The sequence below is a fragment of the Peromyscus maniculatus genome, chromosome X (assembly GCF_049852395.1).
Source record: "Peromyscus maniculatus bairdii isolate BWxNUB_F1_BW_parent chromosome X, HU_Pman_BW_mat_3.1, whole genome shotgun sequence".
Taxonomy (NCBI): Eukaryota; Metazoa; Chordata; class Mammalia; order Rodentia; family Cricetidae; genus Peromyscus; species Peromyscus maniculatus.
In genome coordinates, this window is record NC_134875.1 from 67,249,181 (window position 1) to 67,273,583 (window position 24,403).

At 31.6% G+C, this 24,403-nt stretch overlaps 1 protein-coding gene and 1 pseudogene across 2 annotated transcripts in view; both read right to left on the reverse strand.

The window, feature by feature from the left end:
* Positions 1-24,403, reverse strand: part of Pcdh11x (protocadherin 11 X-linked) — a 610,657-nt gene that overhangs the window by 526,020 nt on the left and 60,234 nt on the right. For both annotated transcript variants that reach the window (XM_016008787.3, XM_006990485.4), the window contains exon 3: positions 6,395-8,887. In XM_016008787.3, coding sequence (XP_015864273.1) covers positions 6,395-8,887 — 2,493 coding nt within the window. The remainder of the gene's footprint in view (positions 1-6,394; positions 8,888-24,403) is intronic.
* LOC121825915 (U6 spliceosomal RNA) lies at positions 1,654-1,753 on the reverse strand (annotated as a pseudogene).

Sequence of the window (24,403 nt, forward strand, 5' to 3'; positions counted from 1 at the left end):
AAAATGGTATTTCCTCTGGACACACAAGCCAGTATATCTATTACTAAACATAAGACTGATGTATATCTATCAGTTTTCAAATGTAGGAAGACTTAATCATATGCTTTTCATCACCTTTATGTTTTCTGTGTTTTAAAATAAATGTTTTGATCTTATGAAACACTAAATTTTACATGTTTAGTTGAGTTGTGGCACCATACGAAATTTTGTTGATAAATATCACCAATTCCTCTAGAGTCAAACAATGATAAGGTTATGTAGCATGCTAAACATTTTTTTCATCTGTAAAATCATATTACTATATAATTCTGTTTTCCTGTATATAAATTTAAAGTGTTTATAAATTTAAAAAATTTTGTGATATTGAAAAAAATACCTCATTGTGTACTGAATATTGTATTTTGTCTTTAGTTCTCCTTGGCTGGCATATATATGCAGCCATGATGCCAACTGGGAATTCAAAACACTCTCAAATAAATAAATCTCTAAGGTAAATTTAATTATTATATTTGAACGTCACAAATCTAACACATAATTTTGAATAACTGAGTGACAAAATGAAAAGATATTAATGAAATTCTGTAGCTCACAAACTGGTTATGCAGAATCTATATCACTCCATTTTTGGATTTTATTCCAGCCTTGAATATAAGCAAACATTTTTGTTTACTTGACATAAGAGCTGATGATTTTTCTTATTACCTCAAGGTTAAGGAACTGAAAAGTGATTGAACTGCATATTGAATTACTGGAAATATTTAGTATAAAAAGTGTTTATGATCAATTATCTTCAATTTTAACATAATATGGAAATAATCACTTCACTGATTTTGTAATTAAGGACATATAAGGCAGATAATAAAAGAAATAATAAATATGTTTAATTTTGTTTCACGAAGTTTTAAAACTTATAACTTGTGTCTACTGACAGGTTGTTTTTAGTTACCACTGTAGTGTAAGCACAGTACAATCTAAACTACTCTCCAATTGAGAAATTACTAAAAAATATTTTGTAATCCATTTTTGTGGTCTTATGGTGAAAAGCATATATTGTTTTTAAAAGTCAACCATATCTCAAAAAGATTAACATTTTACATAATAAATTAGTGAATAATAAAAGTTTCCATAATAAGTGGGAATATTGCAACTATTTCTGATAATCTATTAAGGGTTTTATTTTCGTTACTAAGTCAGTTTGACTACATGATAGTTAATACACTGTAATTGTTTTATGTCACAAAGTAAGTATCAATCTTACTTGGATGGAAAATGTTAATGTGTACATCATCAAAAATAATGAGGCATTTACAAATGGAGAGCTAAAACAATTCTAATTGACAATATCTAGAATATAGAAAAGTTAAAAGAGTGTTATGAAATCTGTTGGAAATAAATAATTTGGTTGTGCACACTAAGGAAACTTTTTCAAGAAATTTGGATGGTTTTCTTTTTAACTGAAAAAGGTTTTTCTTCAAGACTTGGTATTTCTACTGAAGGATGGTTAGTTTCATGGAGGAAACTTCACATTAGACATCTTCGTGACTTATCATAATTGTATATTACCTATCAACTACTCAGTTTGACCATAAACCTATAAGTATAAATAAGGAAATCTTTATTATGTGGAAAAGCCCTTTATGTAAAGTTCATACTATTAACTAAAATAGTTTTGTATGTGTTATCCTCACACCAGGGCCATGTTAATCTTTTCTGTATCATTCTAATTTTAGTATATGTGCTGCCAAAGTTGCACAGAGAATAATTTTATACCTGTAAAATAACTGCGAAAATACTTTTAATAATTAAATTACTGAAAAATATGATTACAATCAACTCAAAAAATGTATGAAATTATTTTACATCATACAAATCTTTAAAAACCAGACATAAGAATAGTAGTTTTCTCAGTGACAATGATAATACATGTTTTCGATATGGTGGTCTACAGATTACTTTTATTTTTTGTTGTTGTAGTTTTGATTTGGTTTGCCTTAATTTTTTTTTCTTACCATGGATACCTTTCAGAGGATTTCTTGGATGAATAATTCATTTCAATTCCAAACTCCAAGCGATGATGTTTAAAGTCTTCAGTGATCACAGGACAAGAAATTCCATATTTTACAAATGATATACACCCACCAGAATGCATACAAAGATGGCAGGCATTGCATTACATCACAGTTATTAACATCCAGAGCAAGCAAGCAAAGGCAATATTGAAATCCACTATAGCAATGCATTTCTTCTTCCGGAAATTTAATTTATCTTTAAATTTCTGCTTCCAATTTACAGCTAATTAAAGTTCATGTTTATGTGGTACTTAATTTTTAAGGTCTTTTTTGTTTGGTTTGACTTTGTAACTAAATACAAATTACAAAAGCTAATGATCTTGGTCAAATTTTGTAATCACAAATCACTGAAATATTTGAGGAAAGGAATAAATTATGTTATTCCTAGAAAATTATATCTCACTGCAGATTTCAATAGTTGATATTCTGGAATCAGTCTAGGGCAAGAAAAATAACATGTTATCAAAATTAGATGATTGTGTTGCAGAACTCTCATTGTCAGTCATGCTATGTGGCTATAATTGACATGCTAAGATACTGATGCACAGAATCAGTGTCACTGAATTCAAGAATAATTGGCAATCTTATCTCAGGCTTTGTCTAATGTCTTATCTATAGCATGCATCTGTTTATGAATGATAGCTATCCAAACATTCCTCTATTCTGCACATATATGTTTTACACATATTACTAGTATGGATATTTGCACCTGTGTTTGAGGGTACACATGCACATTTGTGGGTGTTTATGTGGAAGCCAGATGGTGACATCAGGTATCTTTCCTCTATTGTTTTCCATTTTTATTTTGTGAAAGATCATGTGCCAATGAACCTGAAGCTCATCAGTTTGACTAAACTGTTTGGCCAAAGCATTTTGGGGATCTGCCTGTCTCCATTCACTATCCCAGTTCTATGGTAACAAGCAAGTGGCATTGTAGAGTTCTTACATATGATCTGGCTTCTAAACTTGAGTCCTTACATTTGCTCCATAGGCACTTAATCCACTGAAACATCTCACCTGTCCCTCACTGTTTTATACACTTTATTTTATCTGGAAAAGTTTAGGGTGTGAGAGTGTCTCAATTCAAATTACAGAGTTTCATGGAACATTAGGGGTGAAGGAGTAGTGCAAACGAAGTTTCAGGACAGCCAGGGCTATACTACATATAACATATCTCAAAAAATGTATAATAAAAAATAAAAAGACAAGGAATGGTATATAGAAGACCCTGAAAATGGTACCTTTATTTTTGTTCACCTCTTTATTGTTAATATTAATTGCTTTCACTGTATTATTTGAAGAAGAGAGCTATATTAATCAAGACTGTGCTTATCAAATGCATCTTTTTACGTAAAAATTAACAAAGCTGATTCTAAAATAACTGTTTATTCCTACAATTTTCTATGATCATACCAAAATGACAATATAAACTGGTTAATGATGTTAATAGAAGAGAGTTTACAGAAAATTTCCCTCTTCAATATCAAGTTCTACATTTCTACTAAAGTATGTAGAAAAATCCTTCCATAATCCAAATGGAAATTGATGACAAAAAGAGCAAAATATTTCTCAGATATAAGAGATTCTATTCAATAGGTTGATGATATATAGCCAATGTTCCAAATTTTTTCAAACACCAGAATCAGAATAAAGCTAAATAAACTGTATACTTTCACTTTTAAAAAGTAAAATTTCTGCTAGAACTCCTTTTTTCTCCACATGCTTATTTTTCTAAATGGTTGACTAATCAGCTAAGTGCAAATATCACCCTAAGCCCGCTTTTTGAGTAATATTACTCACTTTATGTAATATAAATTGCAATGTTTCTGCCTTCTTCTGGTAGAAATATTTTAATCCATTTTTGCCTGAATTTTCTCAAGCAACAATGATTTTTTAAAAAAAAAAATCACAGCCTGACACATTTGCCCCTTCCTAACTTTATTTGGTCTTTCTTAATACTGACTGTATGTGAATGTTTACATGAGCTCATTTTTCTGTGCTTACTTATCTTGTTATCTTTCTTCAGTACCAATGAATATAAAACACTTCTCTTGACATTGGTTCTAAATTAAAGAGTATACAAAAAGTGCAATAAGCATTGCAAAGGTAGAACAAAATGTAACTATTCAGATAAGTTTAATAGTCTAAGTTAGATTGATGCAATTATCCAAGTCATATGAAGAAGTATCCATTAAGGAAAAAATAACTGTGACTACTATCATAAAATACACAGTTGATTTATTTTTTAAGTTGTGAAAAGAATTACAATAATCATTTGATACTAAGACAGACCATTCTGTTAGTAAAATATTATTGACAATCAATAATTCGTTTTCAATGGCACTTCTTATTTTTTGCCTAATTCACTAAGGCATTTGTCTTATGATTAGAATATGTATCACTTAGATGTGTTATGAAAAATATCATTATACAAAAGCATTTTAAATTTTATTCATTTTAGAAATTATCAAATAATAAAACTAAAATATAAGAATATCTACAAAATATATCACTATTTTATTTGTGTCATTGTATAATTATATACTCAATTAAAATTTCTGTATGCAAAAATTTATATGCTCTTAAAAATAGTTGCTTTACTAACTTCTTGGGCCAAGGCATTAAAAGTTATGAATTGCAAATGCCGTTCACAAATAGTATACATTTTTCTAAGTAAGTGAGAAATTTAGCTCAGGAAATATTGTCTGTAGAAAAATAAATAGTACTAATGTGCTACCAATAATAGATATTCTTATGAAGAAATAATACTAGTAAAAAGAATAATAGCGATAATAACCAGAAAACTGGAGTTCCCACTTGAATGGTTAAATATAAGCAAAAGCACACTTTGAATATATTAGCCATCTAATACATTTGTCATTGATGTGAGGAATCATGGAACTCATCCACACTGTAAAAACCACTCTAACTTCATTCAAAGCATAACAGGAATCCTTTCTTATATTTGTAGCATCATGCAATGGTGGATCTATTGCAATAAAAATAGACCTACTGTGGAATTAATACCTTACCTTCAGGGTATTATTAAGAGAAAAAATATTAATATCATTCTACTTTTTAATTGCATATATCTCCAATGATCTTTCGTATTCAAACTGTTCCTCAAATTATGATCAATTATTTGCACTGTTTTCTTGAATCTGGTAGGTTTCTTTTATTATTTGTAACTTTCAATGAAAAGAATATATTTTTGATTTTGTAACCATTATATTAAGCCTGAATAATTTAAAAATGTTTATTAATTGCAAATGAGCTAACTAACTTACTATGTTACCCAGTTGAAACAATAAAATCAACAGTATCATGACTTTTAGAGAAAAAAAATTGTAGATAAACTCCACCACTTAACTTTATTAAGGATATAACTTACTTAAACCATTTAATTTACTCATGAATTTCTAGATAAATTTATACTTATTTCTCCCTGGAATACTAATTTAAAAAGCAGTGTATAAATTCTTGTTTTCAGAAATATACTGGACTTTAAATTATTATGCAGAAATTTCTTGGTTCTTAATATGTTCTTATTTCCCTTTGTGCCCACTAGGCAAAGCAAACATATTCAATTTTCCAAAAGTCATTATCTTCTCAGAATTTTTCCTGAAGGATCTTGAAATATACAAAAATTTAACTGGTAATCTAAATTTAAGATGCTTGCCTATCTCTTTCTCTGGCTGGAAGACGAGAATGAACATGCTTCCACTTTCTTAATCTGTTTCAAAGCTTTACCATGTGAATGAAAGTTTGATGTGTCAACATAATCTTCAATTCCTATTATGAATATGACACTTTTCATTGTTGAGAGTTCGTGGCATGATGTCAAAGGGAACAGGAAGTGGATATGTTAGTATCATTGAAATACCTTGGGCATCTACATATTTGCCCACATGAAGCTAGGATTCACAAAACCATTTGGATTGAGAGCTGCTTATTACATTTGGAAAAGTTTTTCTATGGGGCAAGAAGTCCAGGATTTTCTGATTCTCATGAATAAGATGGTAAAGAAGGTAGTGCTGTAATCTTTATTATGCAATTTTTGTAGTATGCACTCTAGCAAGAAGCATTAGACTGCCACCTACAGACAAAATTACCCTTATTATAATCATCAGTCTGTACCAAAACTTCCTAATTTAGCATTCATTTTTGTCTACCAAATTTAAACAAATTCACATTACTATTTGAATATTGCGTGTAGTATGATTGTTTTGATTTCCTAGAAATCAATGGTCTTTATAATTCCATGTCAAGTGAAAAGAATGAGAATAACAATTTAGAAAGATTACTTAGGAACTTGGATTACCTACCGGTCTGGCATGAACAGACACAGGAGTCTTGAAGGTTGTCACTGTATAGCTGCACTCAGAAACACTGTAGGGATCAGAACTGCTGGAAGAGCACTTGGAGATGGAATCACAGCCTACAAAAGTATTGTCAAGAGGCAGTTCCTGAATGATGTGGTGCTTTGAGTTCAGGGGTGTTTCAGGCTGGATCTGGAATGCAGGCTGAGGAGAGGCAGATTTGTAGTGTCTAGCCAAATCAGGGCTGTCAGGCTTGAATGTAGTAGGTGTAGTGCCCCAGTTGTATTTGCCCATGGTTTGCTCTTCCAGCTCAATGGGAAGGTCTAGTGTGACACTGTTTCTATCATTGTCAGCATCATCTGGTTTTGCTTCTTCAATAGTAACAAAATTAAGCAGCAGGTTCTTGGGGGCATTCTTCTTCTTTTTCTTCTTCTTCTTCTTCATCATAATCATTTGCCTGTTTTCTGGGTTTGGAGTAACCCACTCAGAATTTTGTTTGTTTTTCTGAGAAGCCTTAAGGTGTGGTGATTGGCGACATCTTACTACAGCAGTGATGAAAATCACTAGGACAACAGTTATTGTGCCAGCGACAATGGCAACCACGATCTTGACATAGTCAGTTGTTGGCGAGGATGAATTAGTTGTTTCAGTATTTTGAGTTGCAGGTGAGTCGATGCTTTTGCGCACCAGTTCATAAATCAGTGTAGCATTGGGCACTGACTCGTTCACAAACAGATTGACATTTACAACATTGAAGAGAGAATCAGGTTGTCCTAAATCATTAGCTTTGACTATCACTCTGTGTAAACCAAGATCTGAAGCACATTTCTCTTTCAGTGTGATGTTGCCTGATATTTGTTCAATCGCAAACAGTCCTTTTGTGTTTCCTCCAACAATACTGTAACGAAGCTCAGCATTCATGCCAATATCATCATCAACTGCAACAACCTTGAAGATGACTGTGCCTGGTGTGGTGGATGGTAAAACCCATTCAAAGGAGTAATTGGAAGGAGGGTCAATAAAAATTGGTTTGTTATCATTAACATCAACTACATTTATGGTTACTTTAGCAGTTGTAGAACGTGATACCCTACCACCGTCCTCAGCCTTTACATAGAAAGTGTAGGATTCTTGTTTTTCTCTGTCAAATGAAATATTTGGCCGGATGACACCAGTCTGTGGATCAATAGTGAACTGATTATTCACATCTAAGATGGAGAGAGTAACTGCAGAATTCTCTCCATAATCAGGATCAGTCACGGTGATTAGCCCTACTGTGCCATGCTTTGGAAGGTTCTCAGGGACATAGAAGTTGTACTCATTGTGAGTGAAAATTGGGCTGTTATCATTCTGATCAAGAACAGTCACAAAAACAGTGGCATTGGACATTAAGGGTGGAATTCCGTTGTCCTGTGCCAAGACGGTAAAGTAATATTTTTCCTGTTTTTCTCTATCTAGTTTCTTCACTGCAGTCAGGATGCCTGTACGGCTATCCAGGTCAAATTCAGGTGGTGCATCAAAACCTAACAGGTAGTTAATTTCAGCATTTGTTCCACTGTCTGCATCTGTTGCACTGATTTTTGTCAACTGTGCACCAGGAGAGTTATTCTCCGGAACAGAAAGGCTTATGAAAGACTGGGTGAAAACTGGAGCATTGTCATTTTCATCTTTTACTTTGATCAGGAGCATGGATGACTGATTTAAAGGAGGTTTGCCAGCATCAGCGGCAAGTAATTTGATGGCATATTCTCTTGTAGACTCAAAGTCAAGAAATGCAGCAGTTTCCAAGAGGAATTGATTACTGAATACTGGACGTAATCTGAAAGGAACTTCATGATCTGTGAAGCAAGTCACCCTACCATTATGTTCAGAATCCCTATCCATCACAGTTATGAGAGCAATTTTTGTGTTAAGCGGAGCATTCTCTGAAAGAAGCACAGTGCCATTGGTTGGATTGACGATGTATCTTATGTCAATTGATGGGACATTATCATTGATATCTGTAACATTTACCAGAACCATAGCGCTCGCTGGTGTTGATCCACCATCAGTTGCCAAAACCAGTAACTTGTGGCTTGGTGATTCTTCCCTATCCAGTGGTTCTTTGACAGTGATAAGTCCAGTGGTGGTATTAAGGTGGAACAGTCTCTTAGCAATGTTGGAGACTAAATTGCTGAAATAAAAATGAATTCTGGCATTTTCACCAATGTCAGCATCCGTGGCGTGGAGCTGTGTCACTGAAGAACCTATTGGAGCATTTTCTGGTATACTGACTTCAATTTCCTTTTCTACAAAGACTGGGTGGTTGTCATTTGTATCAGCAACACTTACTTGCAAAATAGCTGTACTGGATCTTTGAGGAAAGCCACCATCTTCAACTTTTACTTTCATCACATAGGTATCCTTCTCTTCTCTATCTAACTCCTTTTGAACAATCAGCTGTGGCATCTTGTCTCCTTCTGGTGTTTCAATGATATCAAGACCGAAAGCATTTTGACCCTGGAAAACATGGAAGGATACATAATTTAAATTATATTAATATACAATATCACGATTGTAAGTTATAATTAAATGTATAATGAATCATGTAATAAGAATGATTTACAATTTCTATGATTCATAGAACAGTAGAATATTCTTGGAAACAAATACCAGAAAATTATAGTTCTGAGTTTCAGGTTGGTCTACAGTTAATATTATGAACACAAACAATGTAAAAATTTCTTTAACATATTCAATACAAGGCATCTTTTGATAATAAATGTCATTTATTACATAAATTTTTATATTTCCAAAAGAAATGTACAGAATTTTCACAAGGACTGTCCATGAAGTTTCACATGCTAGTGGAGCTATTATTGACTGTCTTGTTTTTAAACCACACATTTAAATAAGTCATTTAATGCAACATTTTAAAATAAATGAAATGAAAATAAGCATCCCATTTACATTTTATTGACGTCTCTTTTCATGGGAAAAAATGTTTTTCATGTTTTATTTATATATAGTGTGAAATTAGCAAGATGAAATTTATTATTCATCAGGCACATTTTAATAAAAATGTTTTATAAGAATGTGATATATTAATAATTATAATGGTTATTATAATTAATAAAGATAAAATTAGGGACACATGGTAATTAGTAAATAACTTTTTGTGATGATATTCAAATAGAATTTTAGAAAGGCTTAAATTTTCAACACTTCAAAATTGCAAATCATGAAATTTTTCTATTCTCAATTCTATTCTATTAATTGTAAGTATATCAATAGTGATTCCCTAAAATGGTCATGGAATTTTTCTGAGTATGGGACATATGGTGGTAAGTAAAAATAATTAACATACAGTAATAACTAACGTATGAAGTGAATAATAATCAATGACCGCCAAAGTATGTAAAAATGGTATTGAGTCCAGGCAGTGGTCATGCATAACTTCAATCCCAGCACTCTGGAGGCAGAGGCAGGCAGATCTCTGTGAGTTCGAGGTCAGCCTGGTCTACAGAGCAAGTTCCAGGACGGGCTCCAAAGCTACACAGAGAAACCCTGCCTCAAACAAACAAACAAAAAAGATGGTATTGATATCAGCAAAATAATACACTTACTGAGTTTTTAATAAATATAATGCTCTTTCAAAGAAATAAATATACCAATATTAATGCATTTCAAATGCAACTTTTCAACTCAGTACTTAAGTATACACTGTTCAAACTATTAAAATTTTAATTACTAAGCTTGTATATTTATGCATTTTCTGCATATATATATTTAGATTTTAGTCTATCTAAAATTTGAGTTGTGTTGCTTTTTTATAAAGATTAAATGAAGTTAAATTTCCAACAACCTACTTACTGTCATTTATTTATTTTAAATGAAATTATAAAAATTATAAGACAAGTTTTTGTAATGTTCAGGGTGATAAAATAAACATACTAGTTGATGGATATCATGGCTATTGTTCTCCTGTTTTTTCCTTAATGAATGAATTTTCAATGTTAATGGAGCATTTAAATTTAAATTTTAATTCATTAAAATTAGAAACAATTTAAAATCAGTTCATTTTTTGTGAAATCATTTTAAATCATTTTGGAATTTCAACAGCTCCATATGGTTAATAGCTATTGTGGTAGATCATGTAGACAGAATATTTACATTATCAAACTATATGGTTCAAAAATACCTTTTATTTTTAGATTGTTAGTATTTTTAAGTATGTATATATGTGTATCTGTGTGTTAGTATGTACTCATGGAGGCAAGTATCTTCAGATACATCTAAAGTTGGAGTTAGCAGACATGGTTGCTAGGAAATGAACTTGCACACTCTAATTAAGCACTCTTAACTGATGAGCCATCACTCCAGCCTCTGAAATAGTTTTCTTTACAAAAATAAAATCTAATCTATTGAAAACATAATTTTCCTCAAATATTTAAGTGTATATATATGATTTCCTACTTTCATGTTTAAATGTCATGTGAGTGAATCACTAAGTCACTTATTTTTTTAAGCCTTAATATACTAACACATGCAAGCACAGAGTAAAATTAAAAAAAAAATCATTGTTTATATGTACAATTTGTAAGGATATAACACGCACATTAACTGTCTGTTTCAGTTATAAATGTGTAAGTTAAAAACGTTGATCTTATTTTCAATGGTAGGAGAAGAGCTAGCAGCCCTTGGTTAATTTCTCCTTTCAAAATAATTTTCTCATCAATGTAGACAAAGAAATATTCATTATGTGTATACTTATATATTTTTGCATTTCACATTATTAAAATTATATAGAGCATTATTCTCTGAAATAATTTTGATTTTCTGAAAATGGTATAATAAATGCAAAATTGTTAATAACTAATAAAGTTATAAAACATTTTATAAACATTTTTGTTTTAATTATGACAAATATCTGTATTTTGTGGCTAGTGCATTACTTATGAAATATTAAAGTGTATGTCTCTTAAACAAATATAGATCCAAGCAATATGTGAAGCATAGAGAAAATGACATTAAATGAAATAATTAATATGACTTTTTAGATTTTGATACCATAAATTACATTGATTTCAAGTACATAAAATTGCCAGTTCTAATTAAGTTCAAGAACATTTATTTTATAGACTTAAAAAATCTCCTTTAATACAAAAGACTTTATTTAGTCAGTGAGTGATATTTCCTATTTGATTAAAAAATGAGCTTTGGAGTTGCAAATACCCATCAGACGGACAGACAAAAGCATGCTAAAGTAAGTAAAATGATAAACTTTAGTGAGTCTCTAATTCTATGCAGAATCATACAGAATCAAAGAACCAAAAGTTGATGCTTTACTGAAAATTCCAAGAGACATACTTTTGCTTTTGAAAAGTAATAGATGTCTACACCAAATTGTGCCTACTGTTCTGGGAAAGAAGAAGCCCAACCACTGTGGTAAACTATATTTTTGACATGCATGTGCATAACACCACTTCATTGCTTATTGGAAGGTAATAAATAACCCAGCACTTTCAGTATCATAAATCTGGTACAGTTGCCCAGAAAATGCATACAGTGCCAGTAAATACTAAAAATAGTTCCAAAGTGATTGGATTCTAAAACTGATTAAATAAAGGCATTTACTCTGTAGATCAAGAAAAGGTGGTGGCAAGACTAAAAATTCCCTCCTCAGCTTTTGCTAGTGCAAGATATATTTTTTTTAAAGTGACTTTTAAAAGTTGTTTTGTTCTTCTTCTTACATATACTAGTACATCTTTAGGTAGAAGGAATGACTTTAGGTTACAGAACAGTTTGAAATAGATAAACTACAGTGAAATGGCAATTTCAGAAAACAGTAGGGAAATATACTTAACATTCTCAGTTAAAATGGAGGATGCTATAATGAAATTGCTTTTATTCCACTATAATTGTCTTGTTTTGCTGTATAAGTGGTCTAAAACTATTAGAGATAATAATAACTATTGCTTATGTATTCGATAGCATGTTGCCATTTATATTCAATGCACTATTTCTAGAGTTGTTCTTTCACCATTCATTTATAGCACTGTGAAGGGAAATACAGCAAATTGGATTTTAAACAAAATAGCTTGAGTTGTTAGTCACATATATGTCAATAATTCTGAAGCTACAAAGTCCTTCTTACATTTCATTTAGAGTTAAGGAAATAGAATAATGTATAAGAAATCAAATCCCTATTTTTCAAAATGAATTTGAGCTAAAATATTCATAGTAATAGTGCTAATTTGGGTAAAGTCACATAGTGCTTATAATATCCTATATAATCATTTTGTTACCTGCATTTAGCAAAGATTATTATCAACAAAATATTCACTTAATATTACTCAACCTTTTTTTACTGTTACTACAAAGAAATTCTTTACTGTACATTTATATTAAAGATTTGTAATTTCCTTCTGTAAGTGAATAGATATTTTTAAATAGTTTTGAATATTATTTTAAGTTCTGTCTTTTTATGGCCATGTACCACTGCTTACTCTATTAAACCAATAAACATATTATTGATAATATATCTTCAAATTGTAAGTTTTTTATGTATTAACAACTACACAATGCTGCTACTGGAATGATTATTGTTGCCTGATGACAAGTTTAACAAATTCATTCATTGGATTCCTCTTCATTCTTTTTCTTTTTGTCTATTCTTCACTTGATTTTGGGAATATAGATGTTTACTTACAGAAAATAAGTAAACCAAGGTATGTTGCTGCATGTCTTTATACACAGTGCTTGGGATCCTGAGGCAGGATTGTCAGTTCCAAGGTAACCTGAGCTAAATATTGAGTTCCAGGACAGCAGAAAAAGGAAAATATGGAAATGACTAAATGTGAGATACAGAAAAGAAATGAATCTAGAAGGAACCTCACAATATTTGATGAGCACGTATGCTAATTCCAAGTTCTAATTCTTGCTTGTAATATTTGGCTCTCTTACACCCTTTTCTCTCCAACTCTAAGATTTACAAAGGTTAAGCATACTCATAACTCGGAAAATTATTTTACTATGTCAATATTTGATACAAAATTATACAAGAACCTGAGATTTTACTGTTAAATTTTACTTGAAAGTATTTTCTTTTAAAGAATAGATCTCCAAGCTTGTATTTTTATGCCTAGATAGTTTAATTGAATGAAATGCCATTCCTAATTGCTGCTAATCAGTTGTTTTTAAAATATATTCCCTTGTTCAAAAGTTAGATGAGCAGAGTTTACAAGAAAAGAGAAACCATAATATGTCACATCACTAAACACTAATATTTGAATGTCCTTCAAGTATGAAATAGCTTTCCTTGTCCAAAAAGTATACTGAAACTCACTGAAGGTAATTGAATTTTTTGTCAGAATCCAAACAAGAACTCTGTATTATGAAGAGTTCTGAGCATGAGATAAATATCAGGTAATTGTTATTTTAAAAAAAATGAACACCACAGATTTTTTGTGTGCTTTCATTTTGCTACAGTTTGATATATTTAGGGATTATTGTTTTATTGGTTTGTAGGGTTTTTTGTATTGTCTGTTGAGGTTTTGTTGTGATTTTTAAAAAAGAACTATAAGTTCGGTGGGTTGGGACAGGGAGAGAATCTGGAGGGACTTAAAGGAGAGGAAGAATATAATCAAAATATATTTAAATTTAAAAACTGTTTAAATAATAAACCACATAATAAAAAGAAAAGAAGATGATGTTAAACTGATTCCTACAATAATCTTTGTAATTTGAATAAACTTTACTGGAAATTTTTTTTAAAAAAGCAAAACAAAACAACAAAACTCTGCTTCCTGATTCTGGAACATTAAGCTATCCCCACAGGTTTCTTTGAACCTGGGGGCCTATCTTTCCACTGCTCCAAGAAGTTCATCATATTGACACAGTCCAGAAGTCCTGGGCTCAAGAGATTCTCCTGCTTTAGCCTCCAGAATATTTGAACTACACAAATGATGCTGGCATAACTGGACATCAACATGTGGAAGATTACAAATAGATCAATATCTAATATCCATGCAAAAAACTCAAGTCCAAGTGGATCAAAAAATTCAAAATAAAACTGAAGGACAAACATGGTATGTACCCACTCATAAGTGGGTACTAGATATAAAGCAAAGGGTACTCAGGCAACAAAGCACAACCCCAGAGAAGCTAAGTAACAGGGAAGACCCAAAGAGGGATGCATGGACTGCCCTGTGAAGGAGAAACACATGAGATTTCCATGAGTAAACTGGGGATGAGGGGTGGGCAATGGAGGATAGAGGATAGTGGATGACAGCATAAGAGAATAGGATGGTTGGAATGGAACAGGGAGGGAGGGGGGATGTAATGAAAGAGTCACCATGATAGAGAAAGACATCATAGGTATAGAGAGAAACCCAGTGGTAGGGAAGTTGCCAGGAATCCCCAAGGATGACCCCAGCCTGGACTACTAGCAATAGTAGAGAGAGTGTCTGAACTGAACTGACTTGCCCCAGAGATCAGAATGGTGAATACCCTAACTACCCACACAGAAATTTTCTCCAACAACTGATAGAATCAGATACAGAAATCCACAGCCATACACCAGGCAGAGCTCCAGGAGACTGGTAAAAGAGAGAAGAGGGATTCTATGAGCAAGTGCATCAGGATCACGATGGGGAAACCTGCAGGGATGACCAAACCAAACTAGAAGGAACTCATGAAAGTCAGATCAATGGCTGTGGAGCCTAAATGGGACTGGACTAGACCCTCTGCATGGTGAGACAGTTGTGTATCTTGATCTGCTTGGGGGCCCCCTTGGAGTAGGATCAGAATCCATCTTTAGTGCATGAGAGGGTTTTGTTCAGCACACTGCCTATGATGGGGCACCTCTTGTAGCCTTGAGGCAGGGGGAAGGGCTTGTACTTGTGTCTACTGAATGTGCCTCCACATGGGAGGCTTTGTCTTCTCATGGGAGGGAATGAGGGGTGGGTAGGGAGGGGAGGCTGGGGAGCAGGAGGAGGGAAGAGAGGGATCTTTGATTGGTGTGTAAAATGAATGAAAAATTTTTCTTAATTAAAAAAAATTGTGGAATCTCAACAATGTGGCTGTTTAAACAAGACCTTAACAATGACAAGAGCTGTCATGCCAAATGGGATCGGGATAAGCTCATGAGGCCTTACCCCTAGATGGAGAGCTACATATGATTCTAACTGAGAGATAGGGAGGAATAATATTCACCAAGTATGAGAATCATAAATGGTTATTCAATCATATAAATACATGCAACTTAAAACAGATTCAGCAGGTCACTATACATATTTAACCACATATATGAAACAAGTAACATGGAACATGGAACATATATGTAATTTGTAACAATATTTTATTTTAAAAAGGCCAGGAGCTGAAGAGGGAGCAGAGGTAGGGTATGACATGGGAAGGATTGGAGGGAAGAAAGGGAAACTGCATAATTAAGTTTGAATAATAAAATATTTTAAAGATATCTTCCAATCTATCTTTAGTACTACTCTACTACTTCTGAACTGTAACATTTTTGTGGATAAGTCAAATTCAAAAAACATAATTCACTATGCTAGGTAATTAAATTATACAATATTTCATTTTTGTTTTTGTTTTTCTTAAAATTTTTCTTTCAACTGGGAAATTAAACAAAATAAATTATCTAAAATACTTTAGAAACATTTCATATGTAATACCCTTAATCTGAACTATCATTAAATCAGTAACTAATATAAAGATTAATTTTATCTAAATTGTAAAGTTAAGTCTGTTAATAAAATGTTTCATAAGCTTTATAGACCTTGATGGAGAACTAAGTGTTTGTTTATTAATAATGAATAGCTAACATTCAACATGCCTGGATACAGTGTCAGAGACAATTCCTGGTTAAGAAAGTCAATAAGATGTTATTTTCAGGAGTAGGAAAAATAGTGTTATATGATTTAAAGCTTTACCACAATATTTTCCCTTGCAAGTCTCAGGGTTCAGTCTCCTTCCTTCTATGTTTCATTTCCTGTGCTTTTGTTGTTATTTGCTTGTTTTATTTGTTTTTATTGTGGTGAAGACAGTTTTACTATGAAGCCCTGACTAGTATTGATGTAATGTCCATCCTCTTGCCTCAACCTCCTGAATTCTGGGATTTGTGTCACTATACCCAGCTCTTGAGTGTTTCCACCTCTGCAAAATTGAAAACAGACTCACCCAATTTCTTTTGCATTTGATATGCTTAGTGTACAGCATCTCTCTTTTTATTTCTTTAAAAAAGATTATACGTAGCATGGGAAATTCATTTTTTCTGGGTATGAGTGACTCTACTTCTTTAGCAAATTGAAGTGAGAATTTCTCAGAGTTTTTTTTGTTTTTGCTTTTGTTTTTGTTTTTAAGCGCCCTTTCCTGGTTCTTGTGTGCTTTATTTAATTCAGGGCAAAGAGCTACTCCAATACGATCTACAGTTTCTTACTACTTTAGAAGCACCGTAATGGTATCACTATGAACGGTATCACTCCATAGGATCGTGATTTGAATTCTCTTTCCATATTTGTTATTGCTACTTTGAAAAGTGATACTTAGCTGGAATAGGTAGGTCACTCATGTGAATATTTGAATTAGATGCTAAATCCTTATTCTGTCCCTCACACTGTCCCTACTTTCCACCATGAACTACATCATCTGTCAAATATTACTGTTGCCATCATATGACTGAACCATGTCAGATTATTAGCTAAAATAAGCCCTTCCTTCTATAACTGTTTATGTCAGGTGTTCCGGCAGAGCAACAAGAAATAAAACCCACAAAAGTCTCCTATCTTCTCAGATAATTTCTAACTCTGATATATATCAGACCTGTAAAGCAACACCATAATATGAAAAAAGTGGTCTGTGGTCTAGAAGCATAGCTACTGTTCATATTTATAGAATCATAAATGTATTAAGTGAACTATAATTATTTAATTTCAACAAACATAAACTATGACACTGATTTTTGGAAGTAATTTATGATTAAGATCGGTTTCAATTCTTATTAGTGGTAATATTTTATAATGACAAATATTTATTTTTGCTCAAGAAAAATTATTAATGCCTTAATAATTTTACTGTATTCTATAATCTCCAATAAAATAATAACATTGTTGTAATTTCTGCAAATTACTTAAAATAAAACTTCTAAAGTGAAGTATATTTTCCTAAATAAACACAATCTTAAAGGTACTAGATTAATGAATATTTATTTTTAAGCAGTTGTATTAGTTGTTTTACACACTGTTATAAATTTATGTGCTTCATTCACATACTGGATCTTCAGATAAATTTTAATTTGCCTAATTCACTTTTTAAACATATTATAAGTTTAAGTAAGTTTTTCAAGTTTTGCTATTTTAATAATACCAATAACTCTTATGAAATCAAACTAGAAAAATAAGCTTCCTAATGAAGAAATAATCCTTTTACTAGTTGAACACTAATAATGCTGAACACATATATAAAGAAATACACTCATGCATGCAATTTTTCTCTCAAATTGTCTTCTAATTTTAGAAAACAGATTAGTAAAGGATATTTGATTAATATACATTACTCTACCAAGGAAACTAGAATGTACAAGTAAAGGCTCTGTATAGACAATGACTCAATTCCTTCATTGCCAGTGTGTTGTGAAGATATCTTTAGCAATGGGAACTTTCCATCAGTTTGTGAAGAGAAACATATAGTCTTGGAAACATCCTAGGTTGTTTGGGAATTTCCATGGGGACCCTTTGGCCAACAACTCAATTACTGCAACCCAATCTCGGTACTGAATATTTTCTTTGGTGACAAGAGAGGCCAGTTGGGAATCTGTTTCTCCATTATTTGATGATGTAATTTGAATCACCTTCGTGTGTGTGTGTGTGTGTGTGTGTGTGTGTGTGTGTGTGTGTGTGTGTGTGTGTGTGTGTGTCTGTGTGTGTTGGGTTTCCATATTAACCCTCAAATGACTCTTTTTCTATAAAATTCAAAGTATTTTAATATCACAAGAAAATGGGAAGATATTTTTATAAATGTTTCCTTACAGAAGCTATTTTATAAACCTTGAACACATTTGTTTGTCATAACTGGATAAGAGAATGTGGCTGGGATGCAGTAATCAGAAGTCCACAGTGCTGCTGAACTTAGTACAGTGCACAGGACATTCTATGTCCCAATGCAAAAGAAATATACAGAGTTACAAATGTCAATTATGTCAAGGACAAAAATCCTTGAATAAACAAAATAAGAACTTCAGACCTAAGAAAATACTTAATTGTATTTAAAGACAAATTTTACTCTGAATTCTATACTACTGGAATTAAAAATGTAGGGTCTAATGCAGAATTGGAAATAATCAAGAAAAATTTAAATGGAGAATAATTTTTATGAGAATTATTGGTACAAACATAAATCTTTTAAGAAGAGTAAGCAGACTATAACAAACATGCTTTTGTTTACATTTTGTTATTTTGTGATTAATAGAACATTTGAAAAACCTGTACTCAATAATAATTAACAGCTATTTTTATGAAAATGCAAATGGGTTTTAATGAGGAGAAATTTTTAACAGATTTTTTATGCTAACAAATAATAAAAACAAACTAGTATAATAATAAAAAGAAAAATATATTCTATTTATTCACCATTTGAGAAATGCATCCTATGTTCACATACTTTGTGTATGTGTAGGAATTGGTGCATGTTGCTGATTTACAAGATCAGAGCACAATTTTTGGGAGGGATTAATTACTTTCTCGCCAATATGTGGGTCTAGGAGTCAGACTCAGGTCATCTGGCTTGACAGCAAATGTGCTTACTCATTAATCGTTTCGATGCCACTCAAACTAATTATTTTAACAAAGTAATGTATTTGCATGACCAAAAAAATACCACTTAAAGGTCCTAAAACATGGTACCTTAAGAGTTGGTGTCATGGCTTTTATGCACAAGTAAAATACAATATTGAATTCAAGTGAATTTGATTAGTTTATTAGACAACCCTATTTTAAAAGTAGAAAAAATGATTTAGTATACAGGTATGAAATGACTTAGTATACAATATATGAAATATATTGATTTCCACTAAATTTTTAAAAGTTAAAGTGATTCACATTTTTACACCATTTCTAATTCAGGGAAAGCTGAATCAAATGAGAAAATAACTGAAAACAAGAGTGTGTATATATGAACAGAGGATATTTTCTTATACATGATCAAATCTCCAATATATTCATTTTATTTTTTTTAAAGTTAAATATCATATTAGCTTAATTTATTTTATTGTTATTTTATTTATGTAGAGAAGTTGTTACTCTTTAGTTCCAACTAGTCAGATACTTGTAGAAATCTCCTAAGCCTCATAATTGTTTGGATTATTAATGTGTACTAACATGCCTGACTTATACTATTTCACAACAAAAAATAGTGAATGCATATGAATGTGAAATTTTTTTACAAAAAACACAATAGTTTTAAATATCTCACTTTGTATCTAATTTATAATATTTTAATTTTTCAGATCATGCATGAACTATTAACAACTTATAGATACAGTAGGTACAGTGTACTTATGACATGTGGAAATTTTTCCAGACTTCACAATATGCCTAAATTAATTTTTTTATTTTTATTTTTTTTATTTTTTTATTTTACAATACTATTCAGTTCTACATAATAGCAACAAAAGACTGCTGGCAATGGTCAAGAGACAGCCGGGACTATCCTACTCTGGTGATGGGATGGCCAGAAACGCCATCCAACAAGTGAGGGAACCGGATGCAGAGATCCATTGCCAGGCCCCAGGTGGAGCTCCGGGAGTCCAATTGGCGAGTAAGAGGAGGGTTTGTATGAGCGAGAATTGTTGATACCAAGGTTGGATAAAGCACAGGGACAAATAACCAAACGAATGGAAACACATGAACTATGAACCAAAGGCTGAGGGGCCCCCAACTGGATCAGGCCTAAATTAATTTTTGAGAAATAATACTCATTTGCTACAGAATATAATGAAGACATTAGCAAGCCAGAGGAATTATTACTGTTTTGAAATCTACAAAGCTGATCTAGTTCATCCTTTACCTATTATAGCAATAACTCTCCCTTATTCTACTAAAGAGCTGACAAAAATATCAAAAGATGTGACAACTCTTGACAGTTAAGGGTTATAAAATAAGTGTTTTAAGAGTATGAAGTTAGTAGGGAAATTATATTTAATTTAACTCTTTATTGAATTAGAGCTTTTCTATTCCTTATGATCCACTGTTAATAAAGCTTACAAATTTAATGTCATAAATAGTAAACTCTATTTTTGATTAATAAATAATACATGACTTAATTTAAAGGAGGTGAAATGCAATTTTTCATCATCATGGGAAAATATCTGTTATATATGTGGAAAGTCATATATCTTGAATAGCATGTTCTCAAAAATGGAGTTCTAAGTCATAATGTCTAGAAAAGTTTTTATGATATTAAAATTATTAAATGATAATTTGGAGATTTAAAAAAAATTATTTAACCAACAAGATTCTTATAGTAGTTTAAAGTATTAAATATGATAAAACTGAAATAACATTTCTACTTTACCACTGGGACACAGTGAAAAAGTTAAAACTGTAGCTATGTACACTCTCTTATTACTAATCCAACCACAATAAGTTATCAGCAGTTGTAAGAATAATGGTTTAAACAAATGTATGCTGTGGATGATTGCTTGATAAATAAAACACTGATTGGCCAGTAGCCAGAAAAAAAGTATAGATGGGTCTAATAGAGAAAAAAAAATTGAGAGAATGGGAAGGTGGGGATGAGGAGACACCAGCCTGCCATCCAGGGAGCATCATGTAAAGGCAGCAGATAAAGCCACAGAACACATGGCGACATATAGATTAACAGAAATAGGCTGAGTATAAGAGTAAGAGCTAGACAATGGTAGGCCTGAGCTAATGGCCAAGCAGTTTAAGTAATATAACCATCTGTTTATTTATTTTATAAGTGGGCTATGGGACTGCCGGGACTTGGCGGGACCCAGAGAGAAAAACTCTAGCTACAAATGTATGCCAGATTATCAAGAAAATTTCAAAGGATATTTAGCTGTATTAATGTAAGTTTCTAAAACAGTCATTTCTTTATAATTGCCATGTTACACTGAAATTTTGACTCCATTCAAAGTCCAACTAGAAAGTCTGTTCAAAAGTTGCTACTACTCACATATGAAATTCTTGAAAAACAAATAATTTAAGTATAAAAGGTTACTACTGCTCTAACTAGCCATACAGCTATTTCTTTTGACCTAACCTATTATACAAAAAGAACTCCATACTTGTAAAAGATGTTCTTTATAAAACAGAAACCAAGAAAGTGGTATTTTAGCACTGATTTGAAGTGAACAAAAAATTCTAATGGAGATTTATGCTTACCTAACTATATGAAGAATTCAGGTTTTAAAAAAAAGCCTTCTAGATTTGATGCCCATTAAAACAAAAGAAAAATTAAAAACTTTTTAGGAATCTTCACTTAACATTGCTGAAGTAAATAATTTCTACAATCTTTAAGTTGTTTTAAAGGAAAGTAAATATGACCATAGATGTGTTCATTGACATATAATTATTTGCTATTCAATTATGATGTAATTGATTATGCTTAGAAAGCATGAATTATGCAGTGTTGTGCTAAATCACTCTCACACATATTCACATGCACAAGGAAATCTGCATAATACAATAGCACTAATATGACAAACTTAGAGGTTGTATTTGGATTACCATATACTAATTTAATACAATCACAAATTCTCAAGAAAATTACAATTCTTGGGTATATGTTTTAAAATGTAGCAAGTCTTATGAATGAGAGTGAATAAGTAAATTTTTAGCAAATTCTTATATTTTAAAAGATGATAAACATATTCTATGATAAAAATGCAGTTTGTAATTTGGAAAATTGCTGAGAGAAAAATATATAAATGATATGAAGCTAAGTACCTTGACAATAAGCAAAATTTTAAACATTATCAATGTAAGTGAACTCTTTACCACCTTTTTTACTTAAATTGATTTTATTATCACCAGAGTTATCTAGGTTTGTGAAAACTGCCATTAACTATATTAGCTAGACATGTACTTGAAATAAATTCAATTATTTTTTATGTGGACTATATTAAAGAAGTCAAAGTGCCTCTAAGAATTAAGATGAATTTGAAATAACTATACTTGAAATGTGTTCACAAATTCACATAATCACTTCAACTTCTGAATAATGTCTGATGAAAGACATTATTGACATGGAACCCTTGTGAATAAAATATAATTCTGTATTCAATGAGTCAAAATCTACACAACATTTTGGGAATCAAATTAAAACTTACCATTAAGGAAAAGTTTTAATAATGATAATAGTATATGAAATACATGTAATATGTGAAATGTATATTATCTATGTAATATGTGTAATGTGTAATATCCAAACCACTTAGGGGAAAAAATATGAGGAAATACACTAAGGAAACCAAAACACATGATGTAAATTGAATTGCATTGTGACTGGTATCTATGACCTTATATTTTGAAATGTCCATTAATGGAGAAAAAGAACTGAATATAACTTTAATACAAACTTGGTTATGTATCAGTGATATCTATTATCTTCAAACCAGCATAGTGAAGAGAGATATAAATCACTCATACAAATATTTATGATGAAGTCAACATCTCCTTTTTCTATTAAAAACTACTCAAATCTCTTGGATCTATAAGCAATTATTATTTGGAAATGAAGATAAAGCCATTCTGTAAGTTGTCATCTATTTAGGCTATAATCAAATGGTCTTATGATAAATAGCAAGTTAGAAAAATGTGGAAAGGAAAAGGTCAATCACATTAAATATCTGAAAGTTATCATTGTTTAGATCTTTGCCAGATGTCTGTGTGTAGAAGCAAGACAGACTCTCTTTGTATGCTTGAATCATGATGAGGGGAATGGAAATCTTGTACATAAACTAAAGTAATTATTAATGCAATTATATCTGCTTTGCATGTCACTTTCTTGCCTATTTAGAATTTTGAGCACTACATAAGATGAACAATTTTAGTTTATAAAAGTTACCCTATGTAACTTTAATGACAGCCTGTTTGCTGCTAGATAATTCTTTTTTATTTACAAGCTAATATTTTATTAACATAGATAATCTAACCTGAGTGTTGTAGTGCTAAGATAAAATGAAGGTGCTGTGGATATCTGTATGCTGTGAATGTGTTGCTCTGATTGATTGATAAATGAAATGTTGATTGGCCAGTAACCAGGCAGGAAGTATAGTATAGGTAGGATAAGAGAGAAGATGAGTCTGGGAAGTGGAAGACCACAGCCATGAGAAGCAAGATGTGAAGGCAGAACTGGGAAAAGGTACCAAGCCACGTGGCTAAACATAAATAAGAATTATGGGTTAATTTAAGTGTAAGAGCTAGTTATCAGGAATCCTGAGCCTTTTGACCAAACAGTTTTAACTAATATAAGCATTTGTGTGTTTATTTGGATCTGAGTGGTTGTGAGCCGGGTGGTACCAGAAAAACGTCTGTCTATATGAAGGTATAGGTGAAGTTAGTTCAAGAGTTGATTTTATCGATGTGAGGTGGTAATTCTCTACCTTAAAGTAAATCAGAGTATCAGAAAGAATTTATGGAACATAAATCTGAAAAGCAGAAATAGGTGCAGAACTTTGGCATTTGAAATTTTATAAATAAATATTATGATTATTCCTGTTTAATCTTAGTTTGAAAAATGCTGAGTTGGTTAGAGGATCCATTATATGGTCATCCTTATTTTATAGAATGCAAATAAATAGCAGATAATCCAGTGAGCATCAAAGAAAGCTAACTATATACACACCAAAACAAATACAAAGCATAAAACTGATTAATTCTTTAGTCTACACATTGAGTCTGAATTCTGCTAGAAATATTGTGTTAAATCCACTGCAGAAAAATCATTTAGCAATAAGTATTCAAAAGAATAAGTATTTCGCAATCAAATATCAAA